At 33.8% G+C, this 23,206-nt stretch overlaps 1 protein-coding gene across 5 annotated transcripts in view; it reads left to right on the forward strand.

Moving 5' to 3' along the window:
• The window catches only part of LOC135210161 (uncharacterized), a 112,351-nt gene extending 90,190 nt beyond the window's left edge, over nt 1-22,161 (forward strand). For all 5 annotated transcript variants that reach the window (XM_064242986.1, XM_064242985.1, XM_064242989.1 and 2 more), the window contains 7 exons: nt 897-1,082; nt 1,445-2,176; nt 11,081-11,331; nt 11,479-11,646; nt 13,131-13,310; nt 13,682-13,816; nt 14,602-22,161. In XM_064242986.1, coding sequence (XP_064099056.1) covers nt 897-1,082; nt 1,445-2,176; nt 11,081-11,331; nt 11,479-11,646; nt 13,131-13,310; nt 13,682-13,816; nt 14,602-15,492 — 2,543 coding nt within the window. In that variant the 3' untranslated portion in view covers nt 15,493-22,161. The remainder of the gene's footprint in view (nt 1-896; nt 1,083-1,444; nt 2,177-11,080; nt 11,332-11,478; nt 11,647-13,130; nt 13,311-13,681; nt 13,817-14,601) is intronic.
• The last annotated feature ends 1,045 nt before the right edge of the window (nt 22,162-23,206 follow it).

Below are 23,206 nucleotides of genomic sequence, written 5' to 3' on the forward strand. Positions count from 1 at the left end.
GCAGGTTCAAATGAATGGGATCAGAATCCCCCAAGGTGGAAAAGGATCTTTGAAAGGGATGATCCAAAAATTATTTGGAAATCAATTAACTGGAAAGAGAATATAATAAACAACGATAATAATCAGGCAGATGATGTTCAGTTCAAGTTACATTTTGAGAGGCTTTACAACACTGATCCCACTTATATAAACAATAACCAACCACCCAATATAGCTTTGTCACCTAACATTCCTATATTAGATGATCCTTTCACTTATCAAGAGATAGACGTGGCAGTGAAAAGAATAAATAAGGCGAAGAGCTATATTGGTGTATGCCCAGGTATATTTTTGCTATTGCCACTGACTTGGTTAACTTTTTTCCTTATTATTTTCAACTTTTTATTTTGTAACTTTGTGTATCCTTTTGCTTGGTGCCATTAGTAGGTTGGTTATACTCTTCAAATCAGGTAATAGAATGGACTAGGGAATTATAGGGGCATCAGCATAATGAACACTTTGGCAAAAATTTATGATGCGTTGTTAATGAGACGATTAAATCTGTGGGCTAGCATAGATAAATGTCAGGTGGGGGCCCAAAAAGATAGAAGGTGTATTGAGCAAAGCTTATCCCTAAGTCTTATGATGGACTGCACTCTTCAAGAAAAAGAAACTGTGTTTTATTTGTAGATTTTAGTAAAGCATATGACCGTGTGCCAAGAGATAAGTTAATTGAGTGTCTCAAAGAGAAAGGTTATGGAAAGATTATGTTAATGGCCATACATAAGATGTATGCTTGTACAATGAGTTGTCTATTTAGTATTACTATATTGTTGTTATTGATGATTAAAGTGAAAGAAAGAAAGGAATAATTTTGACAAAGGGGTAAATTTGGAATGTTTCATTTTTTTATGCAGAGCTCATTCCAGCTGGTGGGCCCTTCCACTGTCAGAAATGTAATGTGGCATTTATCAGTGAAGTATCTCTTCATGAGCATTCTGAAGTTCATAACGTTGTGACGGGCATTAAATGTCAAGAGTGTGATATGAGCTTCTCTCATCAAAGTGTTCTCAAAACACATCATGCTGTTACCCACAAGAACGGTAAGTGTTTCTTCTTGTTATAAAAGTCATAGTCACTTTGCAATTTATACAACTGACTGTACATATGCTACTCTTCTTGGAAAAATGGTTTGCCAAGAGTAGTTGCTAAGAAAACAAAGTCATCTTGACTACATCTCTGGTGAGCATCCTCCATTGTGTCAGTGTTCGTCGTGTGTTTTTTATGTGGTGCTTATATACATGCAAAAAAAATAATTATTTTCAGCTCAAAATCATACAACAAAGTGCAAACAGCAGTCCTTTAAATACGGTAGTACATGCCATTCAGAATACCAAACCATATTGAACAATGTACAGATAGTTCTCTACATACAATTATCTAATTTTTTGTTCTTTTTTGTCAGCAAAATTAGGGGAGGCTATTAGAAGAAAGAAGTATGGTGTGGATATCCTCGAACGGTTTTCGTCTAGTCAAGGTCGCTTTGATGGAGAAAACGAAGAAGTCAGTGATTCCGATTCTCCTGAAGAAGAGAGTGAGGATGGTGTAACAAATGGTCTGATGGAAATAGGATCAGTGAAGGTGGAAAGGTCTATGGACGATTCTCTTGATGGGGAAGATTATCATCCCATTATGGCAGTTGAATGCATTTTAGACAATTCAGAAGGAGAAGATGGAGTCCAGAAATCAGAGGAGTCTTCTGAACAGTCAGGTCATAAGTGCTGTTCATGTGGTGAAAGTTTTGCTTCTTTCATAGCTCTAAAAGAGCATAATTCCCTTCATTGTGCCAGCCAGGGGCCATTAAAACCAGGACATTTTAGAAGAAGAAAAAAGTTATTGGGTAAAAGGAGAGTCATTGGCAACAGCATTCGGTGCTTTGACTGTTATAGGGTTTTTCCCGAACGAAACAGTTACTTGGAACACTTTCGCACTTTTCCTTGTTCTTCTAATACTAGCACAAAGAGAATTGAGTATACTGATGAAGAGCAGAGGGTGCTTGTTACACATTATGATGGAAATAACTTCCCTCTGCCATCTGAAATGAGTTTGCTTGCCAGGCGTCTTGGAGTTCGATATAGACAAGTTATGCATTGGTTCCAAAATCGTCGTAGCAAGGAAAGGAAGAAAATAAAAGAAGGTACTGTATCTTGATTTTCCATTTTGTACTTTTTTTTTTTATCTAGTTACAGTAGTCTTGAAAGACAAAATATTTCTAGTTTTGTTGCTTTACAACATAAGATCATGTAATGTCTTTTAGATATTGTATTGAAGCTTTTTCAAGTGTTTGTTACAAGCATTTATACATGAATTATGGCCATAATTTAAAACTAGCACATATAGAGCCATGTTAACCCTTTACTGCCGACTGGACGTATTTTACGTCAACATTTTTTGTCTCGGGTGCCAACTGGACGTATTTTACGTCCGCATACAAAAGTTTTTTTAAAAATTCGCGGAAAAATACTTTTAGGCCTACCAGCCAAAAACTCTTGAATCACGCACCTTGGGGGATGCTTGGAGTTCACGGATCAAGGTGTTGTTTTGTTTACAATCATTACGCAGGCGCGCAAGTGCAAATTTCTTTCTTGCCGCACTAAAAAGTATCTGTGACACATCTCAGAAATTATTTCGTCACTTTGACATAATTTTTGTACCATTTTAAATTAGCCGTTACATGGAGTAATATATATGAAAATGTGTGCAATTTTATGTAGAATACAAAAAAAATACTCATGATTGTAGCTTTCATCAGTTTTGAAATATTTCCATATAAATAACGATAAGTGCCAAAATTTCAACCTTCGGTCAACTTTGACTCTACCGAAATGGTCGAAAAACGCAATTGTAAGCTAAAACATTTATATTTTAGTAATATTCAATCATTTACCTTAATTTTGCAACTAATTGGAAGTCTCTAGCACAATATTTCGATTTATGGTGAATTTATGAAAAAACTTTTTCCTTACGTCCGCGCGGTAACTCTTCCGAAAAAAAATCATACATGCGATTGTGGTAATGTTTGCACCATTTTAAATTAGCCGTTACATAAAGTTTTATTTATGAAAATGTGCGCAATGTCATAAACAACCCATGGTTGTAGCTTTTATCAAATTTGAAATATTTTCATATAAAAAATGATAAGTGACAAATTTTCAACCTTCGGTCAACTTTGACTCTACCGAAATGGTCGAAAAACGCAATTGTAAGCTAAAACGCTTATATTCTAGTAATATTCAAGCATTTACCTTCATTTTGCAACAAATTGGAAGTCTCTAGCACAATATCTCGATTTATGGTGAATTTATGAAAAAAATAACATTTTCTTTACGTCCGCGCGGTAACTCTTCCGAAAAAATCATACGTGCGATTGTGGTAATGTTTACACCATTTTAAATTAGCCGTTACATAAAGTTTTATATATGAAAATGTGCGCAATTTCATGTAGAATACAACAATAAATAATTAAAAGTTGTAGCTTTTTTCATTTTTGAAATATTTGCATATAAATCACGATAAATAGAAAAAAACCACGTTCGGTCAAATTTGACTCTACCGAAATGGTCGAAAAAAACCGCAATTGTAAAGCTAAAACTCTTACGTCTAGTAATTATTTTCTTTCACTTCCTTTATCTTTCATCTTTGAAACAAATTCGAATGTCTCTAGCACAATATTTAGATTTATGATGAATTAAAAAAAAAAAAAAAACTTTCCTTCCCTCCGCTCGCGGATTCTCCGCCACAAATCTCCGAAATGCGTACGTCCCATTCTTGGAATATTTGCTCCGTTTCATATTAGGCATTTCATAGAGTTTTATATATGAAAATGTGCGTAATTTCATGTAAAATAAAACGAAAAATATTTGAAGGTTGCAGCTTTTCTTATTTCCGAAATAATTGCATATAAAAAAAAATATATAAAAAAAATCGACATTTGGTCAACTTTAACTCTTCAGATATGGTCGAAAACTGCATTTGTAAGCTAATACTCTTAGAGTATAGTAATATTCAATCATTTGTCTTCATTTTGAAAGAAATTGGAAGTCTCTAGGACAATATTTAGATTTATGGTAAATTTTTTAATAAAATATTTGTTTACGTCCGCACGTTACGAATTCATGCATTATTTTGTGATAATATTTTCTCTGTGTTGCTTTTATCGTTTTACAATGTGTTATATACCAAAATGATTGCAATTTAGTGTACATTACAACGAAAAAAAGTAACTTGTTACCTTTAACCGTTTTGCGCACAGCGCGATTTGAATACAATTATATATGAAATTTCGATTTTGCGCTATCATATATCGCATTATTTATATACGATAATGATAATTTTTTTCATTTCTGATGGTTGCATACTAAACTTCAGGCAATGACAAAAAAAGGAGCCAAAAATGAACTCTTAATCTTGAAAACTAAGCATGCTGTGATTTTTTGAAAAAAATATTTTTTCCGCTTCCGTGCTCACTCTGAAACACCTCCGGCACACTGGAGACTTTTTTTTTTTTTTTTTTTTTTTTTTTTTTTTTTTCTTACCTCTTCGGCGTTTAAGGGTTAATTGTATATAAATTGAATAACATATTCTTAGCATCAGAGCATAATGGCTTCAACTGCTTTAGACTCAGTGCATTCAATTTAAGTCTTAATCTGACCTTTGTTTTACATTTTCCCACTGCAGTGTTAGGGCAGGATTGAAATTCTGATTTATTAGTGATTTCTGTTGTGAATTTCAGTATTATTTGATTAACTCGCTCATAATCAAATGTAAAGTAAAAAATAACTCATAGTGACCGCTAAACTAAAAAGTAAGACAATAATAAGTAGTGAACATAACTTTAATAATTATCATGTAATACTAAACAGTCACTAGCCAAAGCTCACTGACTAAAATCTAAATAAATACAAAATATCAATACGGGAATGTACACAGACAGATTAGCGGACTGCAAGCAATATTTCTTCATAAAAAAATGCAAGCTAACAAGTTAATAAACTATTATAACTAAAGTTTGTTGAATCTTCCTTAAGGAATAAATGACCTAGGTAGTTAGCCTAGCTCTACCAGAGTTTTAAACTCTTCTAAAATTTGTGCAAATAAGCTAAAATTCTAAACACCAAACGTAATAGCTGTTCAAACAAAAGTCAAGACATACTGTAACCAGTAGCAGTATATGGCATACACTGGGAGATTCAAACTGACACTTATACGTTTTACAATTCAAGAATTTAAAATTTATCGATATTGATGGAAAACCATTACCATTGGTGGAACTACAGGTAGAAGGACTTGGGTACCCAATTACGGTATATATATACAGATAACACAACTGAATTCTTCTCTTACCTGTCTGATAAGTAGCTAGACACACTTGAAGGCTTTTGTAAAATAGTGGAATTTTGAGGAAGAGATACTAAATGTGTTTATAAAATGTAAAATTCCTAATTGTGTAGGAATATCCCTAAGGTTTTGAATCAGTTGTCATTTTTCTGAGTTATTGTAATCTACTGTAGTCCCCCCGTATTTGCGAGGGATGCGTTCGAGACCCCCTGCGAATACTTAAAACCCCCCTAAAAATGCCTATCTTGAACGTGTAAATACCAAAGTATCCCAAAAAATACCATCCTACATCTAATACACATGAAAATGTCATCCTATGATGATACATGTTAATCTTTCAAATATAATTAATACTATTTCTAAGTAAATATTCCATTTTATGGTTAAAAATATATGGATGTACCATACTAAATGACTTAGTTACTGTATATTTCGGCGTATAAGTCGACCCTTTAGCCCCAAAAAATCATGCCAAAATTAGGGGGTCGACTTATCTAACGGTAACAAAAAGTTAATCTTTATTATTTTGGCATATCGGTACAGGAATCCAGGCTTTACAGTTGGCTAATAACAATGACAGCCTTGTTGAGGTAACTATGTATGTATATATCAGTATTAAAACCATTTCACACTGTAATACGACAATAATAATACATTAGAACATCCATTACCTTAAATAAAATGAAACAAATCAAAGTAACTTGAAGAAACCCCAATCGCACAGCAAGTGTAAACATTGCGTAGCTATTTGAGAAGGATGCGTTCACTCTGACAGTTTTGTATTTACCGGGGTATTGTTCAAAAACATTTATGGTATGAAATCTTTATTTATCACTTTAAATAAAATAAAAAAAATGTATTTAATAGTAAATATGTACGTATTTAAAATCCTTCAAAATTGCTCGAGTCATCGTCACTTGCATTAAACAATTCATCAGACAAATTATCATTCACGGTTTCATCATAAGGATCCCAGTTTGAATCTGGTGAATCAACTGCAGGTTCGTTTTCACTCAAATGAGCCTGGTTATGCCATAGAAGAACCAATGGTCAAGGAATATTCCAACATAATAATAAAATACCGGCACGTCGTTTTAACAACCCAATCAATATATTAACTTGAGTGGCAGTTTGTACATACATATACGTAGGCTCTTATGCAGCGTTAGTTAGCGCTTTGTTTGTTTACAGTACACTCGAGTAACGTATCTTTCGTTTTGTCATTTCTAATCACATTTGCCAAATTCATCTTTTATATATTACACAGATTTGTTAATATACCGAGTATATTACCTGTATTTCTTATGGTAAGTAGAGCAACATATGTACCGTAATAAACATTCAGGTTATTTATATGATACGTTTTACACTGCTGCTTATTTTGAGCCTACGGTTGGCCTCACATTTTATAGGTCGACTAATATACCCGATATTAGTTAAAATCATAAAAATTTACTCAGAATTGGGGGGTCGACTTATCTTCCGGTCGACTTATACGCCGAAATATACGGTATGTATGTGTGAAATTGTAATCCAGTCCCCCATAAGTATGTTTTCTTCATACAGTTACTATTCAGGCTGTCCAGTTTTCTTTTTACAAGGGAAACAATTATATGTAAAATCACAATAGAGAGAGAGAAAAAATAAAAATACATATGAACATTAAAAACATGTATACTCCAGTACAACATATGTGAACATTATAAAATATATAGACCAGTACAACATACATAAACATTAAAAAAATTTATACACTAGTACAACATACATAAATAGGGCACTCACCAGTGATGAATGTTGATTAAAAATTATTGATGGATTAGTTGTGCAGTTTGATGAATGAAGATTAAAATAGAACTGCACAGCTAAGCAGAGGAGTTACATTTCATTTGAGGGTGCCTCTTCACCTTCAGGAGGTGCTCACATAGACCACATTGATTGAAATGAAGCATAGACATATGCACCCAATTCTAATATTGGGGTATTAATTGAAGCGTTCACAATATTAAGGGTCTCCAGGGACTGATTGGAAAAAAAAATCATGATAAAACCGCTTTTGTAAATTGGCAAATCACCACTCTTGTTAGATAATGGGATTTTCTACCACTTTGGAGTCTACATGTGCAAGTATGCTTTTCCATGGGTAAAGTAGGATACTTTTAGAAGACTTTGGAGCAAAAAAAAAATGCCACTTGGAGCTCTGGGGACCCTTAATATTGTGAACACATCAGTTCATCATAATCCTGCATGTCAAATGTTAATACGATTGAGAGATTATGCATACACATCAATTTGTTATATTTTAAGGCAATGACAGGACATAGACCTACATGTCATTTTCTGAGGCGATGACAAGACATAGGCCTACATTGTCAAATTCTTATATTTTGAGGCATTGACATGGCATAGGCTTACACATCAAATTCTTATATTTTGAGACAATGACAGGGCATGGGCCTACATTTCAATTTCTTATTGCAAATAGTTTTCTACCAGTATCTGTTGCAAATAGAGTTGCTTTTAATTATTATAGTAGTTTCAACTCCATGATATTTATAATGTATATATGCATAAATTGAAAAGTACACATATAAGCAAGTGCACATACACATACGTGCGTTGATGGCTATAGTAATTGTAACGCCACTGATACCACTGAGAATAAAAATAAAACTTGTGGGCATGTAGCTGATGGCACACACAGAAATCATAGGACTGTCTTAGCCTTACACACAACTATCAAACTGCTCTCAATGAACTATATTGAAAATATATTTACAAAAGGGATAACAAATTACGTAGTATTTTACTGTGCCATTAGTCCCTGGATCTCACAAGTGGTAATTTTAATTCTACCGGTTCCAGCTTGGCGCTAGTAAATCCTAATGTTAAGACCTCAGGTTTGTTAGTTATGAAAAATACAAATTAGTTACAAATTTGGTATTTCAATGCACTTTTTTCATTTTTAAATATATACTGTAGTAAAATAACTGCCCTATGTACGCCCTATTAACGCCCAATTCGGCCATAATACAATGATTGACTGAACACCATAGGCTAGGCTAGGTATGTAGTATGTACTGTAAAGGGTAGGCATAATTATTGTTGCTAATAATAAAACATTGAAAATCAAGTCTAATTCTTACAGGACAGGAAATTAATAAAATATTAGAAATAAGCTAAATTATGTCTGTTATCATAAACTTCAGAAAAATTCCCAAGTTAAGTCGCTAGCTAGTGGCTGTGAGCAGCCATAAACAGACGTAAACAAACCATCATACAGTCTACTGGAATACTGTATACAAAATAATTTAAAATATCTTTCATTACATGTTATGATATTAAATTTTTTCTCATAAAATATCCTTGTAAAATAGGGGCACTTTACATAGGTTCTTTGTGCTTTACAATTTGACATCGTTATTGACGGAGTAATACCCATTGGAGGTAGAGCCTCATAAATGTATTCCTTTAAATTGGAAAGAATCCTGATATTAAGGATAACTGGGGAGCTATCGATATCGCAAAACCCGTTACGTAGTTTGATTATAAAATACTGCCAAGAAAATATTGCCCCTTATTAAACAAGGCTCTAAGTCCAGCACGACTGGGAACTACAAATTATGAGCATTGTAACTTTTGTAAGTCAAGCACATCGGGGAATTACGAATAGAGATCCTACTCTTGTAACAAAGTGAGAACTCACTCTTCCTAACGTCTAATTATGGTAATTATCCATGGTAATTGCTGTAATTAGTAGTTTTGTTTACAGTATCAAAAGTATCACTATGATTCACTTGAATAACCCACATATTTTACCATTACGTATTAGGTTACAAATGTTTTGTTTAGTGTCGATAGTTTGTTGATAGTTGTGACTGTAGCCAACTAGTATTGACACAACTATCAACACTTCAGGGGTTAGCCTATCATTAAAATTCTCACAGCATTTTAAGGATGTCACAGAATGCCTCTTACATTATAATTTTCAATAATCGTAAGGGTGTTCTTACCGTTTTCCTCACCAAATGAGCATGGAAACAACGCCTATTAGCGCAACTGACCGAACCATATGATTCCTTGGGTCGGTTTCCGGATTTTTGGTTGAGCTCAGATGCAACATTACTCAAAATTGTCCGTTAAATCCGATTATTTCAAGTTCTAATACGATCGAGGTCCGGGTCTCTACTGTAACTTGATTTTGGGGGCATTCTTGTAGAGTACCCTGTTGGACAAAAGGATACATAAGAGTCAGTAAATTCTCTCTCTCTCTCTCTCTCTCTCTCTCTCTCTCTCTCTCTCTCTCTCTCTCTCTCTCTCTCTCTCTCTCTCTCTCTCTCTCTCTCTCTCTCTCTCTCTCTCTCTCTCTCTCTCTTGTTTCTTTTGTTAATATTGTTAAGAGAATATTCTAGCATAGACTATATTCATAAAGATCTATATTACATATTTTTAATTAAAGCAAATAACTAAATTTCCATTAAAAAGAATAGGCAGATCATTCTTTACCAGTATTTTATGAATAGGTGGTCTAAGTAGTTCCCCTGTATTTGCGGATGCGTACCTGACCCCCGCGAATAGTTGAAACTCAAATAAAAAAAAGCTTAAAATGGCCTATCCTGTTAGGTTAAACTCAAGAAAAACCCACTAACCAATTTTATACCTGGTTTTTTCAATAGTTTTATCACAAAAAGTGGATTTTATGATGAAATTGATAAAAAAACAGGAATTTGTGAATATTTTTCATGGAAAAGTACAGCGAATTGTCAAATTTCCCACAAATAATGGGGGATATGTTCCCAAGAGAACTCCGTGAATGCATGGGTCTGCGAATCTGGAGAACGTGAATATGTACAGGGGGCCCACTGTTTATATGAAAATTTTTCATAAACACCATAAGCAACAAATGTTTAGGATTATTATACCGGTCACCCCGTATTCGCGGGGATGTGTAAAACCCCCCCCCCCTCCCCCCCCGCAGATGGTTGGCACCCCTATTAAAATGTTGAAAACAGCTTATTTTGTTAATTACAACTCTTAAAAAAAACACTAAAAATTTTTATATCTATTTTTTTTATATAGTTTTATCACAAAAAATGCTTTTTGTCTTGAAATTGATGAAAAAACCCAGGAAATTGTGGATATTTCTCATGGAAAAATAACACGAATTGCTAATTTCCCGCAAATAATGAGTAGAAATGGTTCAGAGAGAAATCCGCAAATCCGGATATGGGGGCCCCACCGTAATTCATGTATTCCACCTCCTGTCAATTTAGGAATCATTTAATTTCATGGTAAGTTGCATAATGATAATTTTTTAGTAAAATTATATTTTGTATATATTTACCAAGTAACTACAGAATGGGAGCCCACCCTCCTCCCCACACATGGACATATGCATAAACAAATTGGTTTTCTCTGCTCATTTGTTTCTCTGTTTCCTGAAATTGGGGGTGGGGGTGGGGCTAGTTATCTACACACTTAAAACAAAAGAATCGTTACTGCGAATTTCACAATTATTTAGCTGCCGATACTAGAAACATTTTAGCTATGTAATTACTTGGCAAGTATATACAAAATCTAATTTTGTTACAAAAACACAAAGCTGCTAAGTGAAGCTCATACCCTTGAACTTTTTTTTTTTTTTTTTTTTTTTTTTTTTTTTTTTTTTTTTTTTTTTTTTTTTTTTTTTTTTTTTTTTTTGTAGGAGGAAAGTTACCTCCAGTTGAATGCCACCGATGCAAGGCATCCTTTGTCACAGAAGAAAGCTTAAGTCGTCACAAAAAACTAGCGCACGGGGAAGTAAACAACCCTGGAACTGAAGCTGAAGCTGAGACCCCACTAATGGAGCATGCATGCACTACCCCTGGCTGTGGAGCTTTCTTTCCAAATGAAGAACTGTTGGTCACACACAGTTTAGCCCATCAGATAGATGTTGATGCTGTGCAAACAGAAGAGGTATGTGCAAGTTTGTCTTATGTCTTGTGCTTGGATTACAGATTATATAGCCATAGGCTAGCCTGCTATAAATTTTGCAAAGAACCACATTTTTCAGAGATCATGCCAGGTCTCTTCCCATATATAATGAGTAAGTTATTTTTGCAGGAAGAAGATGACCACAAACTTCCAAACTTGGGACCAACAACGCTCTGGAAGGACTTTGCAGTGCTGGAGGCTCATTACAGTGACAATAATTTCCCAGATCCCATGGACATTGGCTTTATAGCTCGGCGACTGCAAGTTGACCCTCTTCACGTACATTTGTGGTTTAAGGTAATTATAGTAGATATTAATCATTTCTTTGGTGTGTCTGTCCATTAGTATCTTATTCTTTTTAGTAGAGAGAGAGAGCTTTGTATGAACAATCATTTTAGTTTTAGTCTTAATTTTAGTCTTTGTGCATGAATGTTACTTACTATATACATAGTAGTATAAGCCAGTTATTAGGCTTTAAGACCAAGAAATCAAACTCCACCTGTATAACACTAAAATTGAGTTCTGTGTAAATGTTAAATACTTGGGAGTAATGTTTGATCAACATTTAAACTGGAAAGCACACATCAAGAATATTATAGCCAATGGCATAAAAGCCCTTGCCTTATTAAGGAAACTATCCCACTTTACATGGGAAGAAGGACATGACAACAACATGGTAACATTTTATAGGACATCAGTTTTATCTATAATATACTAATGCTGTCTTATATATTCTTCAGCATCTGAAGCAACATCAAAAACTCTCAATGCATGGCATCATGAAGGAATATGCTTGTGTACTGGTGCATTTAGATCATCCCCAATAAATTCCCTTTTAGCAGAGGCAGGCCTGCTACCTCTTGAGACATCACTGCAATTTAATAACACTACATAGGGGCCTCTCCCTACAAGCAGGATCATCCGCAGCTGCCTGCTTCCTGAATTGTAATCCTAGGATTGAATGTCATGGTGCCAGCTCCTTCCCAAATAGAGCCAAATACTTAATGAACTCTTATGATATTATAATATAACACCAATTTTCCCTCCAGCAATAGAACAACCACCACCTTGGACTCTGAAATGAATCAAAATATACACCACTTTGTCTTATCTTCCTTAAACAAAATAGTATATATGACTAATACAGCGATATATTGCCAGCATGTCCCAGAACATATTTGAAGAAAGGGAAACCAGTTCATGAGATATACAAATGGATAAAAAAAACAATACGTGCCCTGGAGTAGGAGCTTCAGCTTTCTCGAATGGTAAATTAATCAAAGTAGGCCTTCCTTTAATATCTCTTCAATAATTTTCAGTGACTCACATAGTGCTATGGATGCTATAAATAAGTACAAATCTTCAAATCAACTTGTCCAAGAAATCCAAATAAAAATCTATTTGGATTCTGGTACCTGTAGGAATTGAAAGGAATGAAAATACAGATTCTGCTGCTAAACTAGCATGCACTATTGTCCCAACAATTTTATATGCCCCTGCATCAGGCTAGAAAGCATCTATCAAGATTGGCAAACAGATTGGTCTTTGGTACCAAAATCAAACAAGCTGAAAAATAAGAATCTGAGGTGTACCCATGGTTTTCATCGTCTCAAAAAGCAAGATCTAAAGAAGTTGTCCCCTTTCTTTTCTTCCATCGATTCGTCGTCGGAAGTATCGGGAGGCCCTCAGGCTAATATTTGTATTGTACATCAAATTCCTGGAACACTATTATTAATAGCTATATTTTTTTTGCTAAAAACTGAGTACAAATAAACTTTCAGGAACGACGGAAGCAGCATATCCGTAAATTGGAAGAGAATGGAACCAAGGTGATGGAAGGGGAGACGGCTGTTAGTACACAGAAAGCTTTGAGTAAAGTCTGTTCTAAATGTGATGCTGCTTTCATTTGCCAGATGGATTTAGACACCCATGAGGATATGCACAAATCCTCCTGGTCTCAGGTAAGTCTTTGTGTAAATTATGTTGTTCTTTTCATATTTATAAAAGTAATTCTATCATGCTTGTAGAGTCATTAGCTGACAGTCCATTTATTAAGAAATAGAAAAATGAAATACTACTAATGCTGTTGAAGAATAAGAAGGCTAAATGCTGTGAATAAGAAGGCTAAATGCAGGTGATGGTATTTAAGAAGAGGATCTTAGCAATGTTCTTAGGAGTGAGAGAATGTATGCCTTCCAGTTCAGCATATCATGATCATACAAGACTTGGTAGTACTATTGATGCATATCCCTTAGGATGTACTCTCCTACAGCATAACCAGTGGCAGTCCAGAGTAAACTGAGTTTTTCTTAATAAGATTACTTTTCTTCAGGTATGTAGCATGTGTGGTGCAGAATTTAGTAATGTTGTTGTCCTGGAGACTCATTGGATTCGTCACGGTATTGAAGTGAAGAGGCAAAGTCCAGATAGACCAACAAAAGCTTCCTTCAGTAATGCTCAAATGGAGGTAAGAATGACTTGTGTTTTTGATTGTACATGGAATTTATCATCTAAGATATTGGTACAGCTGCTGCAATAGTTACATAGATGCTGTTTTATCAGGTAGTCAGAGATAAAATTTCAGAAATATGGAGAGTGCCCCTACCATCCAATATAATTTTCTGCCAGACAGTCAAGTGGTGTAAAGATAACAATAAAGACAATATATTCCCAGAAGGTACAAAGAAATGATTTAGAATTAAGTACAAAATATTTTGTTTTATCAAGATTTTATACCTTTTCAAATTACGTACCTAGCTGTTCGTAATGTACAAGTGAAATTGTTTACTTGTACTTACAGTTAGATATTTTAGAATATTGATGTGGTCTATATTGGATGATAGAAACTTTTTCTGGTTTGTTTTGTTATAGCCAATTTTTAATTGTTCCATTCTTTAGACATGAGATTTTGTAACTTAAGAAATGAAAGCATAATTTTAGGTGGGTCTGGAATGAAACAGATGAAATGGAGATACAGTTCAGCTTATTTTTTTATTGTGGTTTAGAGTGAGTAGCTTAAGACTGCCAGTATAAATATAGCATAAAATGCTTGGTATTTCCAAATGAGAACTGTTAGGTTTCAGAATGCCCTTGCATAGAGTCGGGAGTATTTTATAATTAATTGGTGGTAAGTAGATATTTTTCTTGTATGTTTTAATGTTTGTGATAGGATTTTTTCATATTATATTCTTGTAAAGTTAATGGGATGGTATATTGTTCAACACTAAATGAATTACTGAACTCTCTCAACAGGTACTGGACACTCATTATGAGCACAATAATTTTCCAATGTCACTTGAGATTTGGCTCATTGCCATGAGGTTAAATCTGCGCCCGAGACAAGTAACCCATTGGTTCCAAAATAAGCGAGGTAGGGACCGGAGGGTTCAAAAGATAACAACCGCCTCTTCTCGCATTTGTTTGCACTGTGGAGCTTCTTTTATATGTGATGAATTTCTTGAAAAGCACATGCAGACACACAAAATTGAATCAAGATTCACTTGCTCAGAATGTAAGGTAGTATATCTGTCAGCTGTATTGCTGGAAACTCATTCACTCTATCACACTAGCATCCCTAAGTATAGGCTTCCACGCCGATGTAATGACGGTGTAAGGGATCCAATGACTGAGGGTCAAGTAAAAAACACCAGTAATTTAGAAGTAGTGGAAGAACAATCTGATAGTAGTGAAGGAGAGCTGAGAATTGATGAGTCTGAAAATTTCACAATTAGTATTGAGAATAATGAAGATGAACATGAAAGTGAGGAAACAGAAGTCTTGAGAGGTCAAGACGAAGCCATTGATGATGGTGATGGAAAGCATCCAGGACCTGAAAGTGAATCTTTTGTAGAAAGGGAAGATGTTGAGGTTTCTGATGATTTCACAGACAGAATGGATAATGATCCAGCTGATGGGGAGAGAGTGACGGAAGATTTTGAGCTACAGTCCTCTGATGAGAAAGAAGAAGCAGACACCCTGAAAGTAAACTTTGCTAATAATAAGAAGACTATTCGAGAAGAGGTTTTCTTTGATGATAACAGTGACAGCAGTGATGATGATGAGGATGAACCAAGGTTAAGAATTGTGAGTGCCTACACTATAAGTGGTAATCCTGAAGATATGGACTCAGAGGAAGATTTATAGATCTATGTAGTGTAATGTGATTTCATTACTGTTTATGAGTGAATTTCATCATTATTGAAAGGTTATATTCAATATTCTTTATCTACTTCACAAAACGTAATTACAGTTGTATTCTATTGACAAGAATTATTTATTTTATGTATGGCATAATGAAAGCAGTGGCATACAAGAATGCTATGAAAATCTTTTACACTTTTTTCTGAAAACAGAACATGCAAGTCAATACTTCATATGTATACTTTGAGAGCTGAGTGATTCACAAGTTTTTGTTTAAACTGTGCAAGTGATACCTGTAATCATATAGAGCTTTGAAAACTAGCTCATATGTTATTTTTATGATATATGTAACACCATGTACCTGCTCAGCCAACATGCAATACATTTTGGCAGTCTCAGGAACCCTGATGAATGCAGATGATACTCAGATTTCAGTTTTTTTTTTTAGATGTACAGTATGTCATTTGGCTCATGACATCAATTTTAATAGGGTTAGGACAAAACTAGGCATTGTCTGAGTGTGTATGTACATTGTTTTCTAGGATTGTAAGATGTATGTTGCTCAAGATAATGTGATTTAAACAACCACTTAAAATTGCTATGTGAAGACCTCATGAATTGAATTTAATGGATTATTTCTAAGCCATTCTGCTGTGATCAGTAGTGTACAGTACATAGAGTACTTGATCTTGCTCTTTGGGATCTGAGCGGCCATTTCTACCATCTTGTTTTGTATGGTTGTATGCCTCTCCAAGATTTAAAAAAAAGTAAAAAAGTCATTACATATTGGGGTCTTGCAAAAATTCTAATGGTAAGAAATAAGTACGAATTGGGAAAAGACAAGTCGAATTTGCAATAACATACCAGAAATACCAGCAAGTTACCACTCTTAATGAGTTTTGGTTTCTGAGAAATGTACCTTTACCACTCTTAATGAGTTTTAGTTTCTGAGAAATGTATTTATTACTGTCTCTGTACAGTACTTTTTTTTTAGCAAGGTCTAACGTAACCAGACTTTGATATTAATCCTCAAAGTTGAAATGCTGAGAATGAGAATGTCAGAAATGGTTGCTGAGATCAAAGTTTTTAAAAGTAGACTTTTTTTTTTTCTGAGTACATTTTCATGTGTTTTAAGTATTTTAAGTTCCATGTGTTGTACCTCTGCAGATTGCAAGTAAGCATATTGTTAGGTGCAGTGTTAAGTCCATGTTCACGATAGAAATCAATTGTTGAAAGATTGAAAAAGTTGCTATTGGTAAAATGCAAGATTTACAGCTTCATTTACCCCTTTGCGGGACTTAAGGCATGTAGCTATTTTTATTTATTTTTTAGTAGGCTGTGTTTAGGGAGATTGAATTGATGAGGTTTTTGTACTATTGTTATTGACCTTTGTTGTTGTTGGTCACTAAGTGTAAAATATTAAAGCCATTTCATAAATGGAACACAATAAAATTTTGTACTTCCTATAGGAATGCAAGCAGACTATCTAATAGTACAGGGTTGATTATATCTATCACACAGAATAGTTTCATCACCTCAGATAATGAGTTAGGGGAATATGCAACAAAGCACAGGTCTTGAGTATTAGAATTTCCTGTGATATTACTGTGTTATGGAGTTTGCGGAAACTTCTTGATATTATTGGAAATTCATCAAGAATCTTGGTAGTCATATGCAATGAAGTGCTTGTTAGCATAAGTTGGTAGTCATGTGTGGTAGGTGAGTTTTACTTAAATGCATCTGCATAGCTTTTTCAATGTCAACTTTGTCTTTTTCACTTTTCCCACCTTGGGATTGCAGATTAGTGGTGTATATGGTTAAATAAAGTCTTACCTATTTGTATTTACTGATCTGTGCACATATGTGATTTTTTAGCTTTATTTAGGTGAAAGTGCCATAATTCTTTCATTTTACGTGTAAATTTCTGTAGAGAATGATCGATTATTTTTCCCTGTGACTTTTGCTGATTTTAAAGCATGATATTCAGCCTTAAGCAGAGCATATTTATCTTGAAGTCATCTTCGTTTTATTTTGGCATATAGGAAACTTCTTTTTTTTTTTCCCAAAGAAAACAGGGTATGATTGTAAGGTAAATAACAAAACAGTAGTGTAGTAGAGTTGGAAGTGTTATGTACTTGGAAATTTAATCAAATGATCAGGTGTTTACATTTACTATACTAAATTTGCTTTGTTGGTACAAACTTGGATCCCCTCCTGAAGCTGGATGGTTTGAATGTACTTTTTGTTGTGCACTAAATCTAGAAAGGTGAATGGCTAATTGTTTGACTAAACTAAAACTGTATGAAATGCATTGATTGATTTGTTGTCATCACCTGATTACATTTTGTGCCTTGAAGTTTCTCTCTCATTCCCTCCTCTCCAGTTGGGAGTTCTAATAATAATAGAAATTAGATGTGTCAAACTTCAAAGAAGCAAGGGAACTGCGAAGGCTGTTTGATGAATTTGTGGTAAAGAATATTAATATGACTTATCAGGCCGTAAACCCATTAAATGCTGTTTACTGGCAAGTGATGGCTTCTGGAACCTGATGATTTGTAGATATTTCTTCTGTGGTGTTAAAAAAAACTAGATGTTACCACGATACTGACCTGCAATTGAACTTTGCCAGTTTTTTATTTTTTTGTTTTTCTCAGCACACAGCCTGTGGTAATAGTAGAATCTTTGTAAACTTTTATTGTCAGTAGTTTGTGAACAGAATTTATATCCATTTATATAACCCCCACTCTTATAACTTCAGTAGCAGTGATTGTGGGTAATTCTAACACCTAGTGTTTTTTTTTACCTAAATTTCTATACTAAGAAACATTTTTGTTTATTTTATAAATGTCTGTCAGTTGTTTTGATAATATATCTTAAGTAAAGTGGATTTTACATTTACGAAGGACAATTTAATTAATTTAATGTGAATGAGTAAGCTTGATTTCTGCTTGGTAAAGGTCATAAGGATGAGCTTCTTAGTGTTTAGTAGTTTCTTTGTATTTTCCTTGTATGATTAAAATGTATTTATTTATGTCAATTAGTGTTAAATGCATAGGTATTGCTTATTGTTACACTAGTGACATTTTGGATAGAACATTTATATGTAGCTTTTGCGTGCCATTTAATTTGCCATTATCATATTGGTGGAATCACAGTGCAGTATATTGAAATAACGTCTTTTTAATTAATGTTATGCAGAAAAATATTATGGATTTTATCGTTTTAAGTTTATGGTGGCAGTATTTCTGGTTGCCTGTGAAGAAACTTTTTAGTTTTGTTGCAAATAGCCATGATGTAATGAATTCTCTTGATAGCCACGTAGGCAGTGCCAGTTTTTCCTTTCCAGATACTAAGAATCTCATTTTGCATTCTGCCCCTACGGTCTTGTTGACAGTAGATCTCTAATACTTTGAGCTGGTAGACAGTCCCAATGAAAAGTTGCATGACTTTGTAGGAGGTAAGGTAAAAAGTAACATAAGTATACGGGCAGGCAGTGCTGGAAACCAAGTACGTATATGTATCTAAACCCCTGCTGTTAAACTTTTGCTTCATTTAAAATATTGCCAACTAAACCTACAACAGCCTCAAGTTGATAGAGCATACAGGGTTAATACAAGTTATTAAATTACTATTAGAGATCTATACTCAAAAATTACACGAGAACCAGCCCAAGAAGAGTCTGCATAAGACTCAGAGGTCTGGAAAAACTAAGCCCTATTGATAGTATGAAGCTGCATTAAGTATTGACATGTTATCTCATAACCATTTGCCATCTTAGTAGACATTAATTTTGACAGAATCCATTCTACAAATTATGTACAACATTTAGCTTTGTTATTAGATAATCATGAACTGCACAAAATTATTATCTATTAGAAAGAATAGTGAGAGTTATAAGATAGAAGATTCTATGCATTGTCATTAAATACAGATGTAATTAAGCAATAAGTGGTATGATGATACATATAAGGAATTTTATTATACAAGGGCTGTCAAGTATTGCTGAAATTCTTAATGCTGTATTATTATTTTTTTATATCTAGGAGTGCATAGAATTTTCTTTAAATTGTTGATTGCAGTATAATATTGACTTTCTTTATCTCGACTGAAGACTTTCAAAATTGTTTTTAAAGTTAAGGAGGATATTGTTGCCCAGTGATTGTTGCTTGTGGGTCCTGTTACTTACTCTTTCACAGGCAGAAAGTGATTTACCTGTTGGAGAATTGACCTCTTCTACCTTGCTAATACATCAAATAAACTCCATACTAATCAGGAAGCCTAATTAATTAAATAATACTTCTTCATAATTTATTGGAGGACTAGTAGTTCCATTTTCCTCAGCGTCTAATCAGTTTGCTGATATGTTTAACTGTCTTCAATTTTTATTTAATGCCTGAAGGTAATTATTTTTAATCCATATGGATTATGATGTGTTTACTCATCCATATTACAGAATGTATCCAGTTTATATTGTTGTGGGCTATTTAGGTAAAATATGGAAAATGGCGCTATAACTTGTATGAAAAAACCTATAAGAAAATTCTTATTTATTTTGAATGGTGCCCATCCTTATTATTCAATTATTATTACAGTTATAATTGCAAAAAAGATGTTTGCTTTGGTTCCATACTCTGTACAGTACTGTATTGGTTTGAGGTCTTATAAGTGTAGAAAAGGGTCTATGAAAATTCATTATTATTTTAGGCAAAGAAAATTCTTAATTAGGAGTAGTGTAAAATTTGCTTGGAAAGTAATTCTACATTACATATATGTGTAATTTTTTCTAGACTGAACTCATTTGTTTCATTAGGTTATTTAGATAACATTTGTCATGATAGACTTCTTTTTGGTTATTAATATTCATCAATTTGTTTTTTATAGTTGTTAAAGTTTCATTGGCTTATAGAAAAAAGATAATGAATGGTAAATATATTGGGGTAACTTTAGTTCAGGAATAAGGTGAAGTTTTAGAAATTTGGTTTTATGTTTATACTAGTTCTCCCTTTGTTCTGAAATAGGGTCATAATGTATCATCATGCTGAACCACTGAAAAAGAAGTATGCATTTAAATTTTTGTATTGCACTACAGTCTTGGAGCTTTTCCTCCTTAGAGTAGTCTTAACCTGTAGGATTGATCTTTTGCCCTTAATACCTTGAACTACCCCAATGTTTCTTGTACAGCACAGTACAGTATCAAGAAGATTTAAGATTTTTAATGGATGTAACTTTTTTCAAAAGTCTCTCCAATTTATTAAGTTAACATACCTGTTTGCTTGCAGTAGAAAGAGAAATTGTTACAGGCACTGCCTACTACATCTTTCTGTGACCTTTTTATAATTATATTCCTTTGTTTTACTGTTAATTCTGTTATTTTGTAAATGATACTCATGATTGTTTCATTGAATGATTAATTTTGCAGTTATATGAAATTCCAAACATTCAATTAATTTGTGATTGGTAGGATCTCGTCATGCAATAGCTTCTCTGAATAATGAATTAATTGTGAATTACTCATAGAATATTTGTTTGTAAAAAAGAGAATTTACTAGATATCTTGCATCATGGATTCAGTATACGAGAATTGTTGGAATGACTTTGTTTAAAGTGTTTGTTGTTTGAATTGGTGGTTTGGAGGAAGTAGAATTCCTTTCAATTGACAATAATGTAACATATGTTTAAGTCATTTTGGGCCTTGCAACCTCGTATGAAGTTTGCTCAAGCACTTCACAGTCAAGCAGTAGCGTAGATTTGCTATAAAGTGAGGCTTAATAGGATTTATCTCCTCTAGAAGACATTTGCTTCACATCTTTATTGTGTTCATCCATGTTTTATGTGTCAAGGATAGGTCTACACGAGGACTCCACTCTTTGAAGCATGTATTGTACTGTCCTGTTGTACTTAAGGTGTTACATGTTGTTTGTTATCCATAGCTATAAGGTCTTGATATTTTTAGAATTTTATGGAATTCTTTTTATACAGTCTTTAGGAAAAAATTTGTAGAGACAATCTTGGTGGAATCCTTATTATAGCTATTCAGATTTGGTTAAATTATTAATATTTTCATACCTTGAATGTTTGGCCTAATGCTTCATAAGGGAAGTTGATTTTGTTTTTTGGCCATTGTTTAGTCAAGTACATAAAAGCTTTGGTTGATTTGTGTGTTTATTGTTGCATTGTACTTAGAAATACTTGTTATTAAATTTGTGCATTAATATACTGATTAATTTATACTTTGTATTGTATGTTGATTCATTGCACTAAACAATGTACTTTAATTTATTCATGTCATGCAAGGCATTACAAAGTCACAATTATGAAAGTAATTCAAATTATCTTTAATCCTGAGGGTCCATTTAGCTTGTACTGTTAATTTAGGGAATTAAATCCTTAGTGTGTGAGACCAACTCCCTTCCATAGACCTTCATGTAAAATTCCTCAGTTTTGTAGGATGGATCCTTTTTAACTGTTATTGAGCAGGTTTCTTCATCAACTAACAATGTGTTAGTCATAAGGTCACACAGAAAATTAGTGTTGCAGTCATAGTCAGATGTTTGCCATGTAGTACAAGTAAGTTATTTCTAATTTACATTTATTTTTTGCTTGCAGCTGAAAATTACTTGAAATTTTTTAATATTCTGTAGAGTTTTGCCATTAAAAGGCGTAGATTTTAAATTTGTTTCAATGATTTCATCATTCACCTGTAGATTTCACCTTGTCTTAGGCCACTAGCAGCTACAGACATCTGTAGCTGTGAAAGTTTGTGCCTTGCATCATTGGAATTATTTGTATGAATAAATGTGGGTGAGCTTTGGTTTTGACTTGGATTTTGATGTGGATTGTGAATGATGGTGGAAGGTTGTTCAAGTCGTTCAGAATATGAATGTACTTTGTAGGTATCCAGGGCTAGAGAGAAAGTTTGTGTGTGTGGGTTTTGTCATTTTATGTTGCCCATGCCCTTGGAGCTTAATGTGGGCATTCAGTTGTATTTTGTTGTCTGTTATTTGTGATGTTAAAGGGTGTATGCATTAAGTGTAGATGGTACAAGTATGTACAGAAAAATACTTAATATATAGTCCAAGGAAGGGAAAATTCTAGTGGCATAGCATTAGAAGTTAAATGCAGTTTACTGAGAAGGATGCAGAATCTCTCTCTCTCTCTCTCTCTCTCTCTCTCTCTATCCTCCTCTCTCTCACTCTATCTCTCTCTCTCTCTCTCTATCTCTTTACTCTATCTCTCTCTCTCTCTCTTTTCATTTGACTATAGATTCAAGGCCAGTGACACGTATTGAAAAGCTTTTCAGTCACAGTTTTTTTTTTCCGACCACCACCATCCCCAGCGAGAGCTAGCAGATTTTTACAGTCATTAAATTTATACAAAACTTATTATCAAGCACTAAAATTTCCCTTTACTCTTTGTGTACTTGGTAATTGTCTGTACAGTCCTTGTGGTATATCAACTAAAAATTAGCTTATGCCTTTGAACATCTTAAATACCAGAGATTAGTACTTACATGTGAATGCCCACATTACGCTATCCATATTTTCCCCTCATATACGATTTGCAGCAGTGTTGTCTATTGAAACAAATCGGTTACTTTGTTGGCTGAATCTTTGTATGTATTCAACATCGTTAAAGTTTATTAATGAATAAATAATTGATGAAACAGAGGATAAGTATCTGATTTTTGTTAATGATTCCATGCCGTTAATGAAGAGCA

The sequence above is a fragment of the Macrobrachium nipponense genome, chromosome 39, assembly GCF_015104395.2.
Source record: "Macrobrachium nipponense isolate FS-2020 chromosome 39, ASM1510439v2, whole genome shotgun sequence".
NCBI lineage: Eukaryota > Metazoa > Arthropoda > Malacostraca > Decapoda > Palaemonidae > Macrobrachium > Macrobrachium nipponense.